This window comes from Syngnathus scovelli, chromosome 18, assembly GCF_024217435.2.
Source record: "Syngnathus scovelli strain Florida chromosome 18, RoL_Ssco_1.2, whole genome shotgun sequence".
Classification (NCBI taxonomy): Eukaryota; Metazoa; Chordata; class Actinopteri; order Syngnathiformes; family Syngnathidae; genus Syngnathus; species Syngnathus scovelli.
In genome coordinates this window covers 4,015,778-4,035,485 of record NC_090864.1, presented here as the reverse complement: position 1 = coordinate 4,035,485, position 19,708 = coordinate 4,015,778, and the positions used below count along the sequence as shown (strand labels likewise).

The following is a 19,708-nucleotide window of genomic DNA, read 5'->3' as shown; positions in this document are numbered from 1 at the left end:
AGAAGTGTTTGGTTGTTTTTCTCATTCGTGAGTACTTTTTTTGCAACACGTGGGCGCCCTTGGAGAGGCGGAGGTGGACATTCTTTATTCACACATTCCGCAAAGCATAAGGAGAGCTTTCCCCCCTCCAGACGCCGCAAGGGAGGCTGCCGACGCCGTCTGGGCTCTGTGACAAGCCGCAAAACCAGACAAGATGCTGCCATCCGTATAAAAATGTCTTCTTTGGCCCATGCCCCGACCCCTTTCCAAAGGTTTTCAAAAAATGACAAAATAATTTTCTCCCCCCCCATGGTTAATTAAACGGCTCCCGGGTGAGGTAGGTGAACTTTTGCCTCACCAGGAGCCTGATGTCTGACCTCTGACCCGGTTTTCCATATCAGCTAATGGAGCGGGTGTCATTCGGTGACGACCACACCATTGGTCAATAAAACATGCAAAATAACATTCATAGAGTCGGGAATAGATTTCAGTTATGAATAATACACATGAAGTATATTTGACAAGCCCGTCGAGGAGACACTATAAACCTATTTTATGCAGGCAAAGAGGATGCTCTTCATAAAATAAAAAATGGCACCCTCGCTCTTCATAAGGGTATATTTCAAGGGTTAAGGGCTTGCTAATATTTTAGAGTAGCTGATTTGCAGCACGCGGGGAATCTTACGCAATCAAAAGCCGCAGCCTCCCACGGTGTTATAGCGACGGTGATTATGAAAACCTGGGCCACGTGCTTGTGAGTTGTTTTTAGCACAATGACACACAAATCCTGGCAACTCCGACCATGAAGACTCATTTTCGCCAGGATTTTACTCAACTCCAAGCAAGCCCAACCATCACGTCATCACGACTTTATTTTAGGAAAATCATTTATGAATCATTCACACGCCCGATAAAACAAGAGCACTCTAAGTCCCGTGAAAAGGTTACGCTGTTTTAGTAGTTGCCGGGCAATCCTCATAAACGCATCAAAGTCGGTCGGAGGAACAAATGAGTCAAACACAACACCCAGCAGAAAAGAAAACTGTGTATTTACACAGGCACCAAGATACAGAAACAAACGGACAATAATTGACTGGCTCCTGCTGCTTTTGTATGTTTGCCCATCTATACTTGTTTACTGCTTACGGTGGTCGACTATCTGTCAAAAAAAAAAAAAGTTGAGGAATTCAAATCAGTGGTTGACAAGTGAACAGCCAGGTATGAGAGGAATGACGTAGCTTACAAAAAACGTTCCGTTATTGTTCACAATGCCTTGTTTGTACCTTATATGCACAAAAAAAGTTTCATCTAACAACTCTCCCTGAAGAACAGTACGTTCGGGCACATGCAGAAGTGATGACAAAAGCACAAAACGGAGGAGGAGGAGGAGGCATGCGCCGCACCACGCCGCAAGGCTGACTCACCGAGTCGCCGGCCGCCAATCGGCAAGTCATGAATCGGTCCGAGTTTGGGCATTGTGGGGAGGCACATGTGAGTCACTGCTGAGAGTTCAGATGAGGATTGACGCGGTTAGCGCCAGAGACAATAACAGTACAAGTGGGCTTTGCTCAGGTCTACCTGAGTTTTGCTCTGTTTTTGAAACTCCATTTTATAATCCGAAGTACCTTATAGTTTGAAAAATATTTGTATGATACCTTTCTAAAAATTATTTTAGATTGGTAGAGATGCAAGCATGCGGCTTCCATGGAAACCGAATCCATGCAGGACGCTAGATGGTTAATTTTTTTTTTTTTTTTTTTTTGTCCCTAAGGTGTTTTGTACCTAATGCGCAGAGGGGTGGCTTCCCGGAGTCTCCCCTATGGTGTCATGGTAACCGGCAGGGCAGTTGGCAGAATAATAACGAGAAGGTGAGAGCGACGTGCCGCCTTCTGTTCCCGAGACATCCCACGGCGGAGCGGATCCCAAAAGAGCTATCGTGTTGCAGAGCATAAACAAGCAGGCCAAAGTGACGTTTGCTAACGGCTATGTGGCAGGAGGTCCATTTCAATATTATTCTTTTGGAACTGCTTTTGACAATAGCCAGTGGCTAGTCTCAAAAATAGTTCTCCCGAAAAAGTTTAAATCTATTTCAGGGGCATCGTCATTTACAGTCGCTAAATTGCGGCAGCATCAACAAGTCATCGTTAAGGCTACGCTGTTTGCGGAGGCTAAAAAGGCCACTGAGGCTGGCGCTGATATGCAAGGGCCCCTGTGCACACGCTATAAATAGACTCGCCCCGAGTCATAAGCATGACATAAGCGCTTCCATCTTCCATTGAGAGCTTCCTTTTTTAAACTTCTCACTTTTGGCATCTGTTGCTCAATACGGTCAAGCACATGATGCCACATGCCCGTCAGGATCGGACAGATGTTCAAGCCCAAGGCTCAAAAGTGGGACACAAATTTGTTCCATTTCTGGCACACGCTCTTTGGATTTGTTTTGTATGGGGGAACTAAACTGGCAGAATAGAAAATAAATAAAAACAAATACAAACTCTATGATTGAAAAATATACATAGATATTTAATTATATATATTTATTTAATTTTGTATTTCTTCCCACATTTATTTTGCTAATTTAAAAAAAATAAAATGAATACCAAAAACTGAAATGAAAGTTTTGGAAATAAAGAAAATAAAACATAGTATGTACTGCAAAATAAAAGTTAAAAAAAAAAGTGACAAAATAAATTTATAGATAAACACAAAATATAGAAATAATTAAATATCAATTTATATATCTTTAATTTATTTTTCATTTTATTATATTTATTTTTACATTTATTTGCTTTTTTTGGTAGTCATTAAGGACAAACTCTTCAATCAAATCAACACATCAAATTTTTTTTTTTTTATTCTACTTGTGTTATGCTCATCATACCGACTGCTATGACTAACCCTGTAATCACGACTCCCTCACTAATCAGCTTCGTGAGTGAGTCGCCATTCATAAAATGCTCCATTTCTGACTCAAGTGCTCTCTGACAGCATCACATCAGCTCTTCATCTATTGTTAGAGGGTCTGAGTCTGAGTCATACTTGCACCTTGATACGTCTGCACACAGGTTACATACAGAAACAGAACTGTTAAAGAAAGGCAACTCAACAATGCTCAATGAAATAACTTTATGAAATATCCCACTGTGCTTCACAATAGGTGCACTGTTTTTTGTCTACTGAAAGTGTCAAATCTAAGCCTCATACCATTACGCAACATGGCTTTAGTCATCCTCGACTATGTGACTATCATGGGATGCAAGGCCACGGCTCTAAGACTTGTCTGGAGTGTGTCTCTCAGTAACTTGTATTTGCATTTACGTAACAGGTTACACAATGTTCGCAATTCATTAACAGGATCAGAATAAATACATCGGCAAATGGAGCAAAAAAACTTTATCTGTGGTGTAAAAGTGGAGCAGTGTGATGCAATGATCATTTTATTTATCTTCACTTTATTTGAAACTGCAAACTTAATTGAGTCATTTGGTCCCCCAACTCATGAGACCTTGGTGGTCAACCCCCGTGACGAGTCCGAGTAGTTGAGTAAGTGTCCCCACTCCTCCCACTTTTCGCTTTTAAGAGTTTTTCATGCATCACAATGTCTGCACCAATGTCACAGTTGCTGCGGCAACCGTATGACTGAGACGCCATAACTCTTCACTACTGTTAAAATCTATGAGACTTTTTCACCAGCCAGCAGCACCAGCAGCACTATCAACACATTGGGCCTTTTTTCTTTTAAAAATATTTTTCTTATCGGTAAGAAATTGAATTTGAGATAATGAAACTGTTAAGGCGGGGGGTGGGGCAGGCAGAATGTCCCTTTTGAAAAAAAAAGAATAAAAAATATTGTTTTATATTGCGTTTTAAAAGAATAATTAACTTTATTCATTTTTTATGTGCTTGTGGGTAAAAAAGCGAAGCGTGGAGAGTCTCTGTCACTGACACACAAGTGAATGAATGGGGCTTGCTTTGCCAGTAGATTTTCAGATGATCTCTCCTTTATTTTTCTAGGGTGATCTGTGTTCCTTCTTTACAACTGCACCATGTTTTAGTGCAATCAAAATATACAATTTAGTAATTCACACCTCAAAAAGTGGTTCATTTACCGCTCACAACACCGGGGTTGCAGTTTTTCAGTTGCGAACAGAAGTGCCTCGGGGAGACGCCGACTGTAATTGCTTTACGATTTTTCAGTTAAGTCGCGGTGCTCGGTGTGCTGTCGCCCTTCGAGACACGGTGACTTTACGTTTGTGACTTTCCAGTGTACTTAAAATTCCACAAGGAGAACGTGGGACAAGATTTACAGCAACATTATTTCTCTCTCCACGTTGTGTCAACGCCTGGCCCATTACCGACTATATGTCTCATACGTAGCACTTCTCACTTTATTATGCGGTCAAAAGCTTGTTTCCATCCAAGACAGTGACTTTCTCATTCTCTACCCTCCGTGTTGCCTTGCACTTCCTTTGAAATGGTGTGACCTCCAAAAACGACTGCACCGCACTCACAGCTGCCATTAAACAGCTTTACGACAACTCAATTCACATTCCGAAGTAAAAGCTGCTTGTGATGCACTGAATTTTGTGTGAAAGGAGAAATCTGACCTCTTGACTTAAGGTGCCGAGGTAGCGCCAGCTTTCTTATGAACTGCAAACACGCGCTTATAAAGGCTGCTACAATGCAAGTGTGTTTTCCCAGGCCAATGGTGGTAAATGAAGGCAGGAGTGGGGTACGGTGAGAAAAAAAAATTGCTGACAATGTTCTCTGTTGAGATAGAAAGAAAAGGCTGGCCATGCTGAAGCTGCTTTAATTCCCACATTCTCATCACATATTCATAGTCACGTTCCTGCAATTTATGTCAGACAATCAGAAATTAGATTATCACTCCGATTGCATCGGATGGCTGTCATTTTTTTACCCCAGTGACATCTCCTGCACATCCTCGCTGCTGTATTCCACTGCTAATCATCCGCACAAATCAAGAGACTGTTGTAAGGTTCCCTGGAGGGAGTCAGAATGCTGATGGTGGGAACGCTTATGTGATAATCTGTCTCGATCTCTTCCCTCGACAAAGATAATCCGTCTAGTTTGCCGTATTTGCCCGGGCGAGAGTGCCTCGCTGGGCTAGTGGCGAGGCCCGCTGGAGCGTGGCTCGCGGGGTTAGCGGGGAGCGGCCGTTGGGAAGGAGCGCTCCTGAATGCGCATCTGTGCCAAGGGCGTCCTGCCGACTGGGAAGCACGCCCAGAATGTGTGTACAGACCCAAAACAATCCCGGGGATCTTTCTCTCGCAGGCAGAATAGCTGACTGTCTGTCTGGCTAGGTAACGGGAAGCAGCACAGCCGCTTCCTTTTTTCACCCCTCTTGGAAGAACAGTGGATTAATTCACTCTTGATGTCAATTAGACCTACTTATGGAGAAAGAACAGTGAAGTGTTGGCTCATGCTACTGGCTAGCTGCCAAAGTCCCTACAGAAGTATAACATGACGAGCCCAAAGTCGGCCAGCCACTAGTGAGCCAACAGAAATGTGCCTTACAGCCGCATTCACACTAGCAGGTCTCGTTAGCACTGTGTGTTAGCATTTAAGATAGCTAGTGAACACACAACGTGGCATTCCCTGTCCCTTAGTTTTACAGTCAACTTTAACAGAAAATAAATGTCTTTAAGCAAGAATTGGCCTATCTTTTGGAGAAGGGTTCACTATCTAATCTCGAGTGTTGCCGACAAGTGTTTTTCATACAACTATTTACAACTGGCATTACAGGTTATGACCGACATGCGTGACCATGTTTACTCATTCCACGCGCCGCTCGTAACCTTGAAATACCCTGCGTCAGGACTGTTGGTAAACCAAGGACTATCCATATCGTATCGACTCAACAATGGCTTGTAAAAGCTCCATATCCCTAACCAACTTCTACAGTCTTGACATACTACATTCTCCGCTTGCTTGTGCTCATGTTCCAAGCAGAGTGGTTTTCCCTGCAGGCGGGAGAGGGGAACGTCCTAGAGGAAACACTGGAGTCTGGCACAGACACAATGCCGCGAGCGTGCCGTCACGTGGGTGGCCCTTTTCCTGTGCAGTCAGCACTTTCTGAACTCCCAAACCCTCCCTATCTTGGTGTCTCTCTCGCAGCTGAACATCACGGTGACCTCCAGCCATCCCAACACAGGTCAGGGGAGAGAGAGCAAGTAATAAGGGCGACTTGTTGGGAAGGGCAAGCGGCTGTGTTTCGGAGGAGATGCTGGCTGGCCAGCCGGCCGGCCGGACTGTTTGTGTGGCTGTCTGGCACAGTGCGAGACAAAGCGGTGGGAAGGAGAGTCACAATGTCGCTCACATGTTCCCCCATGTGAGATTGTGACGAGAGCTGTTTTATGTAAGAGTATCTCCACCGGGGGGGGATGCCTCGCTCGTGCTTTTTGCGCATGTGGTCATCACATATGGTAAAACGGTTGCTACCACGCTGTATCAGTCTGATCTCCTTTGTTTGAGTCTCCGTTAGCTAAAAAAAAAAAAAATCCCTTCCTCTTCCGTCCCACTTTGCATTCCTACTGCCGCCGCTTTGGCCAAGGCTGTCGGCGGCTCGCAGCTGCGATGGGGGAGGAATACAGCCAAGCAAATAAAAGGCTGAGAAAAATCACCACCCAAACTATTAAGTTGACATCCGGGTCAAGGTTTTTGAAACAACTGAGAAACCTTCAATTTTAGCAGTCCCTGGGGGACCTGCACTGTCTGAGGCATTGTCATGCAAAACAACTGACAGCACCCATGGGTGAAATACCCCCAGCTTATCATGTCAAAACCAAAAGGTAAGCAGAGCTGCAATGAGATGCATGGATTAGCATTAGTTTACAATGTTAGTGGATCATTAGCAGCACAGGAATCTTTTGGGTACTTTTTTTTTCTTTTTGTGTTAATTTGTAAAAAAAAAAAAAATTGTGTTTGACTTTTATTGCATATTTGTAGTTTTAACTGTTAGCAATATTTTGTTGCACCTGTGCATAATATTTAAATAAGTTTATATACTTTTGTGCTTGGGATTATTTGACATTTTCTTCTATTTTTGTAAGCACGTGTATATTTACAATATTTGCTATCATATTTTCATTACACATTTGTGATTTTTTTTTATTGTTTTATTGTGTGACAAAAAAGCCTGACAACATAACACATTGATATTAAAAAAATCTTGCCTTTTTAATATACACGTCTTAGGGAAAGATATAATTTGATCAAATGTTTATGGATTATAAATTAAGGAGTCCAGTGTTTAGGGGCTCTCATGGGACATCAGCTGTGCTTTAAAACAACAAATCTATTGGGAAAGCCTTAACATCATTTACTACACGCCATTAACCTCATACACTGCACATACACACAGCACACAAGAGCCACATTCAACTCTCCGCACCGCCTCCTCCTTCTCGGAGGGCAGCTGGTAAAACACAAAGGAGAGAAGTGTGCAACTGGTGCGATAAAGCCTGGAACATCTTGCTATTCAGGCGTCAGCATAAAATAATAAAAAAATGGAAGCATAATTAAAGGATGGGGGGGGGGGGAACAACCCTATGAACAAGTGTGCAGCAGTGCTGAGCGTTTATAAAAAAAAAAAAAAAAAAAATTTTAAAAAAGGCCAGTTGTGGGTTTCTGTCAGGACACGTTGGTGCAGGAAAAATATTGTGTTTGCTCCTTTTCTTTAAAGAATGCAAATGATGAGACAGCGACAGCACTTAGAGACAACAAGCATTTGTGTTTATTCCATGACTGCGAGGTCTCCATTATGTGCTAACATTAGCACCTTTGTCCTTATCTACTCAAAGACAACATTCCTCAACACAGTCTTGTGATGAGCATTTCGGCAAAAACTGCTAGTGGACCAAATCGTTATGTCCGGCCCTCAAATCAAAATAAAGGGCCCGCATTGAACCCACGAGCGCAAGAATTGGACTTTGGAAAATATCTAACTGAGCTGTTCTGCACTTCCACCTCAGTGTGACATAACAGTGAGGAGCATGTTTCGATAGCATGTCATGTTTTTTAAAACACCTGGGAGGTGTAAAATAACTAAGATGTCTCTTTCAATAGCAGTCAAAAGACACACAGTCACAGATTTAACGGCTTTAAAATGCACAACCAAAGCAAATTTCCACCGCTCGCCCCCTCCCCTCTACTGCAAACTCCCAGAGTGATTCCTCGACCTTATACCTCCTCTGTGTTCTCACAATCCCCCCGGGGGTAGAGGGGCGGAGGCGGGTGCAAGGTCTGCCGCTGTCTGGCTGTTCCCATGGCAACCACCAGGTGAGCAGACAGGCATAACGCAAACACGTGACTCGCTCCACATGCTCGGGCCTGCGGCGTCGTCACCACAAAAGGAAGATGTGCCATCTGACAGTCCGTCTGCTCGCCGCTGTGTGTGTGTCACAAAGTAGATTGTGTGTGTATTTAAAAAAGAGAGGAGCAGTAGGAGGAGAAGGGTGGACTACAAGGGGGCAACAGATGTGTCACAAGCACTGAACATCAATCCAGTTGCGCTACAACAGCAAAAAAGAGGACACGGCGCCAGGGAAAAAGGTCGTTTATGAAACAGATCTACGTGGCGACATACGATACAAAAGTACAGGGGGGCATGAACTTCATTTAGACAAAACTAGTCCTTTGGCATTATGGCCTATTGTCTACCTGTCGCGACTGCTTCCCCAAATTTTTACTCCAGTGTCTCTGTGATCGAAAAACATAATAGACAATTCATTAAGACACCCGGGAATTGATTTAATTTGTGTATAAAAAAAAAAAAAAAAGCATAATATATCTCCTTTACCACTCGGCATTAAAAGCCTGACAGTTTGACAAAAGTTCTGCTGAGTATTCCCAGGGGTGCCACGTTGACAGGAAACATCTTTGGTGGTGGCAGGGTTATCCGTACATACCATTTACCGAATGGATAACCCTATTGGGAGAGGTCTCCCAAGCAATATAATAATCAATACGGAGCAGGGTTAGCCCCTTAGATGCCTATTAATCTTAATTCTTTATTTTAGCAAGACATCTGGTACCACAAGGGAAGACCTTTGTCTGTTTAAATGTTTTCGGAGCAAATCGGGGAGGAAAATTGTCAACACACCAAATCCAGAAATCGTTTTTTTTATTGGCAATTTAAATGGGCTACGTTGTTGGTGGCGCATAGCGAGCTGACCTGCATGTGACACGACATTCTTGGCCTGAGGCAGCTGCCATGCAATTTAAACACGGGCCTGCTGAGAAGCATGAGCTCATAACAAAACACGCATTCCTTCAGGATGTCATCACGGGACCATCGTGAGGCAGGTGGCGCTGAGTGACACATACGCACACACCTACGCTCACGTTGCGTCACATTCCACTTGAACATGCGTCTTTCATAACAGTGATATGAAAGAAGGTGTGAAAATATTCTTGATGGGTCGCCGAGCCCCAAGCAGGTGCTTCCGCTTTGCGCGCTTTCCCCTTCATGGCGAAAAGCTCCGCCGTTGACCTGCGCCGCTTTCCCGCCGAGGCTTTTTCTTGTGGAACACGACTCCAGAAAAGGCTGGATGGCATTGCCGTGGATTCCTACCCGTCTGCCTGCAGGCTCTATAAATAGCCCGTGTCAAATGTTTTCACTCCAGTGCTGAGCACACTTGCTGGGCAGCGTATTAATAACCAATGTGACCGAAGTGCTGCCTCAGGAGGGAGCTGGCGGTGGTGCGGAGATTGAGAGAAAAAAAAGCCAGCCAACGGGGATGTCAGGCCAGAGCAGCTTAAAAGTAGTCAATCTTCCAAGAACTGGTTGGTGTGAGAATCAAATCATGACCCTTCTGTTCCTTATGGATGAGCGCCTCATGCCCAAAAGATAAGAAGCAGCGCTGATTAATGATTGCTAGCTGACTGGAAATTTAGGGGCAGGGGTGGCCATTGGGAATTTCGTGAGAGTCTCGAACGGCCAAAACCTGTTGCCCAGTGAGCAAAGGTCGGACTGTTCAAATTGCGTCGGTTTTGTTTTAAACACACAAAAAAAGGTGTAAAAATGAAAAATCGGTTAAGATGTTAAAGATCGCTGTGTGTGCAGCGTTTTTGTAAAATATGACTTCTTCCATGTCTGCTTATGTAAGACATGAGCAGAAATGCTCACCGCCTGACTGATAACCGATAAGAGCCTGTCTCGGTCTACCGTGACATTCCAGAAGCTGTGTGCAGTGACGTCTCAGAGGCCCGGCTCAAATTTCAAAAAGGAAGGGCGGGAGGGAAGGAAAAAAAATTGCCGGGGTTGACCCACAGTGCAACCGCAAACTTGTTTTCTGGCGCAGCAGATTGTATTGGCAGCCTTCATCTCCGGAGCTGACTTATTCAATAAAGAGCAGGGCTGCGCACGGGAGCAATTCATTCCAAACTAAACCAGATCCACCCTCTCATTGTTTCATGCTTGTCCTTCCTATCTTCGACTTCATAAATTCTCGCCTTTATTGTCATCCTCCGCCCTCCTCTTCCTTGCTTGCAGTGCCAGCAGGCCTCAGCTGGCACCATGACAGGGGTCAGGCACAGGGAAGAATATGAAACATGAATGAAACGCACGCACATGCGCGCGCGCACACACACACACACACACACACACACACACACACACACACACACACACACACACACACACACACACACACACACACACACACACACACACACACACACACGCACACGCACAAACACACACAAAAATTGATTCATGGTGTATTGTCTTAATACAACTCCTGCGGTGGTTAATATGACCTCCTAGCAACCTGCAAAACAGCGTCAGTGGGTAATATCATCAGAGAGCGAGCGCCTTGATGCGGCGCCGCCGCTGTGTGCCGACAGAGAGGGAACAAAAAGGTGAGGCTTGAGAGTACAAAGTGTGCAAAACAAAGCAGGAAACCTGATATTCCGGCTCGGGACGTGCGCTGGATCGGGGTAGAGAGGAACATCCAATTCCTGCACGCTGGGGGTTGGGGTTGTGCTTGTGTGCTTTGAAGAAAACTTGCAAGCTTGCACTTTTTCTGATCAATTCTTTTCCATGCGTGATGTCATCACAATTGGATTTTTTTTTTTTAGACTCCAGCCTAAGCAAAATAATGAATGGTCATGACTTGAGGGGCCCGGGCCTCCTAAAGCGGCCAAAGCGGCTTAGACCTACTCGGCTACGGCGGCCACACGTGTGAAACGTGTACTCGCGCTGACATACAAACACATGCAAGGGGAGCCCTCGCCACGGTCTGTGCAAGCCTATTGAGGTGGGCGGCGTTTGCGCCGGCAAGGGAGAGGAAGGCTTAGGGCCAGGTCACTCCCACTCAGCTGTACTGAGGCACGTTGCTGGTCGGGCACCGCACACGCAAAGGCACGCGCGCGCACCTGCGGAGGGACTGAGCCAACACACAACTCATGGCGTGCGCATGTGGAAAAAGGAGAGGGTGTTCCGACAAATGGCTGGCATGTGTTGCGGGAAGCCCGCCATGTTACATTGATTTCCTTTACCAAGTGAACACACACACACACACACACACACACACACACACACACACACACACACACACACACACACGCACATGGACACGCACGCACACACAAAAGCCTTCTTATACAGTAAAATCTACTTACAGTGAAAAGCGAAAAATAAACAATTCAAGTGCAAAAGAAGTCAAGGAATTCATCTTGAAACATTTACCCAACGTACATTATTTATATTTTCTTTTTTCACCACTTACCTTACGTTTCCAAGATTTAAACTGCCTGACTTTCTATTAGATCAAAAAACTTTCGGGGAGTTTAAAACTTTTGATAAGCAGTTGATTTTGGTTTTTCATAAGCAAAAGATGACAGAGAAAAATTACAATGAGAAATGAGATAATAGTGGAAAAAAAATATCAGTGATAACATATTAAGACTGTATGTTCCAGCCCTTACATACAGGGTTACAGAAGCCTTAAAATAGGTTTTATTTCCATCAAGGCAACTGCCTTGGAAACACAGCACGTTTTTTTCCTGTTCAAAACATTTAGTCACGTCACTAGTACAAGTTTGAATCATACACACACGTACACACACACGCCTCTGATGTCACGATGCATGTTATTATTATAATCCATCGTGACTAGCCATTTGAGGTAGCAAGTGTGTGTGCATGCGCGTGTGTAGGCATACGACGACACAACTGTTGCATTCTTTGGAGGGAAGTAACAATCGCAACCACACTAGGGTCAACTAAGGAGAAGCAAGATGAGGTTTTGCACACCAATTTCACATTCACTCCACACAATGCGCTGTGTTGACGAGTCAGAGCTGAAGTGAACTGAACTGAACCAAGTTTCTCACTGCTGGCCACAATTTGGCCTGGACTAACCTCACTGGAGAATGTTGGGCGGGAGCCTGCAGTGAGCCGTTGTGTGGGCTTTTGCACCATCTGCTGGTTGGTGAACACACTGGGGAAAGAAGACAAAAATCGGCATGAGCAGCATGCTTTGCTACAATTGAAAATTGATGCCAATCATTAGAAGAAAAAAAACAGCATACTTTCCATATCCTAATGCCTAACAGCATCCAATAAAGACATCATTTTCATTCTTCGAAGCAGCACTTCACACAGTCCAATGTGTGATTGAGGCATACAGACACCTCACCAAACAAGGCCGATGTCAGGCGGCATTTTAAAAACGTAGACAAGAGCCCTGGCAAACTGGCCCATAGAAATAATAATAACACTGCAGGGTTCACAGTCTAAAAGGCAGCACATCCCGTATTCCCTTTCGTCTGTGCAGCGCCTCTGAGGCCCAGGAAGGGTTACAGTATTTTTTTTTTGCCGCCTCAGGGGTGAGTGCTTCTTTCTTTGTCTGAGGACTTATTAGCAGCAAGGCAAGGCAAGGCTAGACGAGGGAGGGAGGGGGAGAGGGAGAGGGAGAGGGAGAGGAAGAGGAAGAGGGAGCGCGCGGGGGGGGAGAGAGAGAGAGAGAGAGAGAGAGCGAGAGAGAGAGAGAGAGAGAGAGAGAGAAGGAATTGTGTGTGCTGACAATAGCTAGCTAGCATTGTCTCCCATGCACAGCGCCACTGCATTTCACGTGGATGTGTGAAGTGGTGGGAAGAAGCGTACAAAGACCAACAGAACCAAAATGGTTACATAATCAAATTAATGTGTGATCCTGAACAGAGATGTTCAAATATACAGTTTTGTAAAAAAAAAAACAGCGTTAGCAATCAAGTGTCATTGTGCTGAGTTTTACTGCCCCCTTGTGGTGAAAAAGTAAACATGCAAATATGAGCGGCGTAATATCAAGGTATTATTTGTTACAGCCCACTTTTAGGTTCCAGGCACACTGTGTGTTGTAAATTAGTCAATATATAACCGAGTGAGCATGAAACTATCAAGTACAAATGTGCCCTTGGTGTTGGTCGAATAGGTCAAGCCAAAGCTTCCAAGAATCTTCAGATTTTATAACCGGGGAAGAAGCTCAAAATTGTTCTCGTGTGAGTTCTGAATGACCTCACACAGCTTGCGAGGACTTTAGTCTTGCTTCTAAAGTCTTGCTGCGGAAGTGCTTCGGATCGATTCGGGGAGCGGAGTGACATTAGCAAAAGGTAAAGATGATCTACTAACTGACAAGTTTGCTTCGTGTATTCTGCGAATTAAAAAGCATTGATTGTGTTTTTAAAAGGTCGAGTGGAAAAATATGCTGACACGGAGCCGCTCCCTACATAACGTCCACTCGTCGTACGACAAGCCGGTCCGGAGGGATGCCGAGATTCTTAGTAGGACAGTGTCCGTGTCCGAGTTGGTCGAAAGGTACGAGAATCCCTGTCCTGATCGGTTCATATAAATGGTTAATATAAACATAATTATGACGTCTACAGATATCAAGCTTCAACTGAAGATGATTCAAAAGAGAACGCTGACACAAAAGCAAAGGCATCAGGTGCAGTTCAAAAGGTAACTTTTGCAACTTCACTTTGAAACAGGTACTTCTGCATGAAATAAATGCAGAATTTTCCTGATTTAAGAAAACAGCAGCCACTCCACCCAAGAATGGCCCACAGCAAAGGAAAACACCTCAGCAGGAGCATCGGAAGAGCAGAGAAGACAAACGGGGATGCTCGTTGCCCGAGACTAATTTGACCCGCAGCAAGTCGACGGGGAGCCTTCAAAAAGACGCCAAGGTTTCCATCGAGGCCTTGAAGGCACAATTTGAGATGAGAAATAAGCCGGCAGATGAGACTTCCAAAAATGTCAAGGCAGTGAGCAACAGAGATATCAATAAGTCCGCGAAGGAGCAGAAGGCTCGCCATGCTCCGCTGCGTCCCGGCAAGAGTGACGCAAAGGAAAGAATTGCGACACGTAAGGTAAAGAAACAAAAATTGGAATGGGAAAATTTCAACAAACTACTTACGCACTGTGTCCATTCAAGGTAGCGACCCAAACTCTAACAAAGAAAGACAAAAACAACATTGAGAAGACTGCCGTCTTCAAAACCAGTGAGTACAAGACTAAATTCTCTTTTCCCATAGACAAAAGCAAACGGAACTTGAATGAGCATATTTCTTTTACAGAACTATAGAACCATAAACAACACAAACATCTCCACCCAGACTTTGCCCCCAGTTAACCTTTGCACTGATAAAGCCTGATTAAAAAAGCACTAAATTAATTGCACACCCTTTTGAATTGCTGCCTGGTCATATTAGGCACTGTAGTAGGTTAACACTGACGAGCCAGCATAATATCTGGTTTGGTCAGATTTTTATAGAGAAGTAGCCTGGTGCCCATTTCCTCGAAAGCTGACACTGTAGTGGGTAGTATGAATGAAAATAAGGGAGAGCAGTGATGCGACCATGGCAGAGCCCTCCAACACGGGACAGAAATAGTTGGCCTCCGAGCCTCCGAATAAGTGACACTTATTACTGTATGCGACAGTCAGCTATCACTAGGGCGAGCGAGAGCGCCAGATAGCTCGTGACCACAGCACCGACACTACGAGGAAATTACTTGAGGAAAGGGTGGCTGATTTTTAAGGAGCACCTGGTGAGTAGCGTGATTAGTTTCTCTTGTAACCAGAATCATTGACTAGATCTTGCTAGCATGTGACTGTAATTATGAATGATGATGTAATGATATTAGCATAAATACTAAAAGGGATAGATAAATGTCAATTGTATAAATGTTCCGTATGTTCCGTTATGGATATCGAGAAAAAAAACTAAAAATTTCTCGCTTGTCTGTGCTTAGTAAACAGTGACAGTTCTTGGTCGGTATGTGTGTCAGTGGAGTCAGGTATCCCCTCACAAGTGGGATATTTTTAACTCTGATGCACAGCAGTTGCTACGAAAAAGCATGAGGTAGCCAATAAAAAACATGACAGCACTGAAATCCGGACATTTTACGTCTGTCCGCAGATGTTAAAAGGAAGTCAGTCGCGGACTTCAAAGAAAACTCCTCGGCTCAAGAGAAGGAGAAACTGTACGTCTCCGTCAAAGCTTTGTCTGCACTCTTTGACGCTCAGTCAAAGGTGGCAACTCAGGAAGCAATTCAAGAATTAAAACAGAAACCAGTAAAACAAGTGAAGGTAAGTTGTCGTTGCGCTTGGGTTTGAAACAGACTGCATGTTGTTAGTTGTTTGCTGTTAAACACTTCAGCAATTCGGAGTGGCGGACGAGAGTTTTTGGAAGCTTTGAGGTTCACCGAACTAACAGATGATTGAGTGGAATTTGGAAGCTTCTCATTAACTGAAGCATGTTGGCCCACATTGAAGCATGCCACCCTAAAAACCAACTATGTCCCAAAAGTTGACACCATCGCTTTGTCCTTATAAGATGGCGGAAGACAGCCAGGTGAAGAGAGAAGACCACCTTCAGCCAGGACTAGAGATACAGTCACAACAATTCTTCCCCTCCCAAATGTCCAAACAAAACCTTCACCAACAGCGTCAGAAATGTGAGCTGAGAAGACTCTTGAAGCACACGCATCCCGAGCTGAAGATGCTGGATGAGCTCGTAGACGAGGAGCTCGCTGAGGTGTTGAGTTCCGAGACTGAGGTGACGGTCGATAAAACCGGGTACGAGGGAGAGGTCCATTCCAGACGCCTGATATTTGAGAATTATTCCCAGAGTGGCCAAGTGTCACCTTCCGCCCCAAAGATGTACAGAACTGAAGAATTAGTCAAACAAGGAAATGTCGGTGAAATATTAGAGCTTGACCAAACAATGGCTTCTAATCCCAATCCCAGCGGGTGGGAGGATGTTAAGACTATAGATGTCCAGGGAACCATAAGGATATTTGAAAGTCCATATAGGGATACTTCACAGTCTTGCCCAGAAAAGGTTCAGCAGGATATAGTTTCTTCTGCTGTTTCGACTGACTTCGTCCAAGAACAAGGAAGGGAGACATGTGACCAGCAGAATATTCAGTACCAGGATAGACCCAGTCCTATGAATTGGACAGAACAACCCAAAGGGTCATGTGATCCTGGTCATAGCACATGGAAGGACGATGATGACTTATCCAGTCACGAACACAAGGATAATATCAAAACAAGGGAATCTCTGATGCAAAACAACCCATTTCTAGCTAAAAACATTCAACATTCCTATGCTCATATGGCAAAACACAAACTAATAACAGAAGAAGACAATGCGGCCAAGGTTAAGAATAGAACCCATTTGTTTGAATCAATGCCATTTGACAAAATCAGACATCAGAACACGGATGAAGTGGAGACAATGGTGGAGACACTCAAGGAATCCCTAAGCTCTCTTCATCGCTTGGATGTTATTCATGCTGATGGCTTGATCATCGAGGTGAATGAAACCATGCGAGCCAAAAAGGCCATATACACAAAATCAGCCAACGGAGTCCAGATCGATTACAACGAGGTGTCTGAGGGTAATTTCCAAAACTTCATACTTCGTGTGCTACCGCGAGCAAACCTTAAACCTCAGATCACTTACCTAACGGAGGATTGCAATGGAGGCATTAGGAGCACATTGGTCAAGGTACCCGTGCACCCGAATCAGTTCACGGCCACCCAGGACACAGAATGTAACACGGCTAATGTGGTTCAAGTTTTGGAAGACATTTTGAATCAAGACAACTCCCTGAGGAGAGGAGTAATCATCCAGGAGATCGCTGGAAAATCCACAGACATTTACGTGTACTCCTTCCACAAATATTCAGATGACAAAGACGTCAGACGATATTTTCCTCAAGAGCTTCCCGTAGAAAGAAAATCATCTTTAAATTCTCCAGACAGCTCCTGTCAAGGATCTGACAACCCGGAAGTGAGAAAGAAGGGGAATGTGAAACTATTTATGAGTTGTATTGAAAAGGGCGAACTGGAGTATTTGAAAACTCTTCAAGAGAAGTCGACAGTTGAAGACCAGAAGTCCGACATTGCTTCTGAAGAGAAAGTTTATCATGGAGAGGAGTGGGTACCAGTGGATGTAAAGAGATTGAGAACCATTTTCTCTGAGGATCAAACGCAAAACAAATCCAATCCAATTGTCGATAAAGATCATCCCCGTTCAAACATGTCAGAGTCTTGCGCAAGACAAAATGTGACCCCGAAGAATGACATTCAAACTGAAAGGCATAACGAAAGCCAAGTTCAAGAAGAATCATTGGATCAATTGCAGAAACAGTGCGGTCACCAAGTCGTCCAATCTGATAACGAAGAAACAGGTTTGAGGATCCAGTCAGTACCAGATACGAAACAACAAACAAAGTGCTCCAATCAAATTGTTTCCAAGAAAACCCACACAGCTGCAGGCAGTAAAAACAAAAATATGACAGAGGAGCTCCTGGTGCAACACCTCCAAGCCGCTGTGGATTCTCCAGATAGTGCACAAACACAGCATGAAGAAGAGGAAATTGTTTTTCAGGGTAAGCTCAAAGCAGCATTGGAGTCCTTAGAGCGCTCTAACATTAATGTCAGTAAAGGAGATTTCAAAGCAGCCATGATCTACCGTAACTCCTCCAAACCTCCCAAAGAAAGGGTGAAAAATACAGCTCAAGTTTCCCATGGTGAGGCCATCAACCAAGATCTTTGTGTCACGGCATCCCAGACTCAAGTGAGTCCAAATACGGTCATAGAAGCGCAAACAATTACTGCGAATAAAACATCAGCCCCACAAAAAAATCCAAGGCCTGTTGGACCAAAACCAGCCATCCCTCCAAAACCACAACATTTGAAACAGCAAAATAACCAATCAGCAAACATTGAAAATTCCTCAACAGAAATTGACGGATCGAAAATAAATCCTGCTACAGAGTCAGAACATGATGTAGGAACACAAAAGCCTCAGGAAATCCTCAAAAATCACCAAATCCATGAATCACATACTGCAGTGGGAAAATGTGACAAAAACTACCAAGGAGGAGAGAAAAATGAAATAGAGAAAGCCCATATCAATTTCAAAGAGGCGTGCAAAAAATTTGGTGATCCGAACGACCGTCCCAAAAAGCGAACACCCGTGAACCCAAAACGAGTGAAAATACCACAACCTGACAACAAAATTTCAGCACAGGTTGAGTTGAGAGCAAAGAAGGGAAGGCCGGAGACGGATCATGAACGGCGTCAGCGTCTGTCCGTCCACATGGATGAGATCATGCGAGGCAACATGGGGACCGCCATGGAGATTTTCGACAACTTGCGAAAGCAGGAGGAGCTGCGGGGCATCCTCAGTCGAGTGGAAAATATCCAAGAGGACACCAACGAGGTTGACGTGAGGTCCCTCAGGAAAGTATTTGAGAATGTCCCCAACAGGGTTGTCCCCACAAACAAAAACAAACTGAAGCAAGAGAAAGCAGAACGCAAAGAGGAGACCAGAACATTAGCAACCGAGACTAAGTCCTCATTGGCAAACGTTTTTGGAGATCTTGAAAGAGCCAGTGAGGACATCATGACTCTCAAGGAACAAACCCTAGCACGGCTTGTTGACATTGAGGAAGCCATCAAGAAGTCCCTTTATTCTGTCTCGACTTTAAGATCAGACTCGGATATCGCCGGTCTATCGTGCCTGTTCAAGGAGTCGTTGGGAAGTGTGCAAGGATCTCCGGCGTCTGGGAACAAAATAAGCAAAACAGAATCCGTGCAGGAGAAAGAAGACCCCACAGCTTTACCAGGTGGCCAAGATGCTGCAATAGCTCCAAAGCACAGAGAAGGTCCTGCTTTTATCTCCATCCAGTTAGCTGCTAGAAAGTCAGATCAAGCAGAAGCTATAAGCTGTCCAACTTGTCAGCACAGTCCGGAGAAATTCTGCTCAACCAAAGTGCTTCAGTGCAACAGTCCTCAGAGACAGATTAGCGTACTCCAGGTGCAAACAAGGACCTGGCGTGGAGCACAGTCTTAGGAACCAAGACAGAAAACTACAAGATGCGATTTTAGTGGCTGAATTTTATTTGGATTTGTTTTTTTGTTTTGGAAAAATACACGTGATTGGTTTTCAACTGCCTGTCTCACTTGTCTCATCAGTTCCACCTGAGTCACCAAGAGATATGCTCCGCCTGTTTGAAGCCAGTTTATCCCATGGAAAAAATGAGTGCGGACAAATATGTTTTTCACAAACATTGCTTCTGCTGTAAAAAGTGCAAGAAAACACTGAGGTGAGATATCCAGAATGATTGCAAAAATCAATTTCAAGCAAAAAAATGATTATGCAAGATCTTTATAATGACTATAAAAATGATTTTACAATGAGGGAT

At 44.3% G+C, this 19,708-nt stretch overlaps 1 protein-coding gene and 1 long non-coding RNA gene across 4 annotated transcripts; one reads left to right on the top strand and one right to left on the bottom strand.

The window, feature by feature from the left end:
- Positions 1-397: 397 nt before the first annotated feature.
- LOC125985936 (uncharacterized) lies at positions 398-12,892 on the bottom strand. The gene is made up of 3 exons (XR_007487502.2): positions 12,538-12,892; positions 12,368-12,446; positions 398-1,138 (listed from the first exon to the last, which is right to left on the bottom strand). It is a non-coding gene; the product is annotated as an uncharacterized lncRNA (long non-coding RNA).
- LOC125985909 (xin actin-binding repeat-containing protein 1) lies at positions 6,374-19,453 on the top strand. 3 transcript variants are annotated; one of them, XM_049749151.2, is made up of 8 exons: positions 6,374-6,791; positions 13,419-13,596; positions 13,674-13,801; positions 13,870-13,945; positions 14,017-14,355; positions 14,421-14,487; positions 15,406-15,575; positions 15,823-19,453. In XM_049749151.2, exons 3-8 carry the CDS (start codon positions 13,689-13,691, stop codon positions 19,354-19,356), a joined length of 4,299 nt encoding a protein of 1,432 aa, XP_049605108.1. In that variant the 5' UTR covers positions 6,374-6,791; positions 13,419-13,596; positions 13,674-13,688; the 3' UTR covers positions 19,357-19,453. The 3 variants fall into 3 exon arrangements, with proteins under 3 accessions (XP_049605108.1, XP_049605107.1, XP_049605109.1); XM_049749150.2 differs by lacking the exon at positions 6,374-6,791 and having other exon boundaries at positions 12,997-13,596; XM_049749152.2 differs by lacking the exons at positions 6,374-6,791; positions 13,419-13,596; positions 13,674-13,801; ... (1 more) ...; positions 14,017-14,355; positions 14,421-14,487 and adding an exon at positions 14,831-15,034.
- Positions 19,454-19,708: the final 255 nt, after the last annotated feature.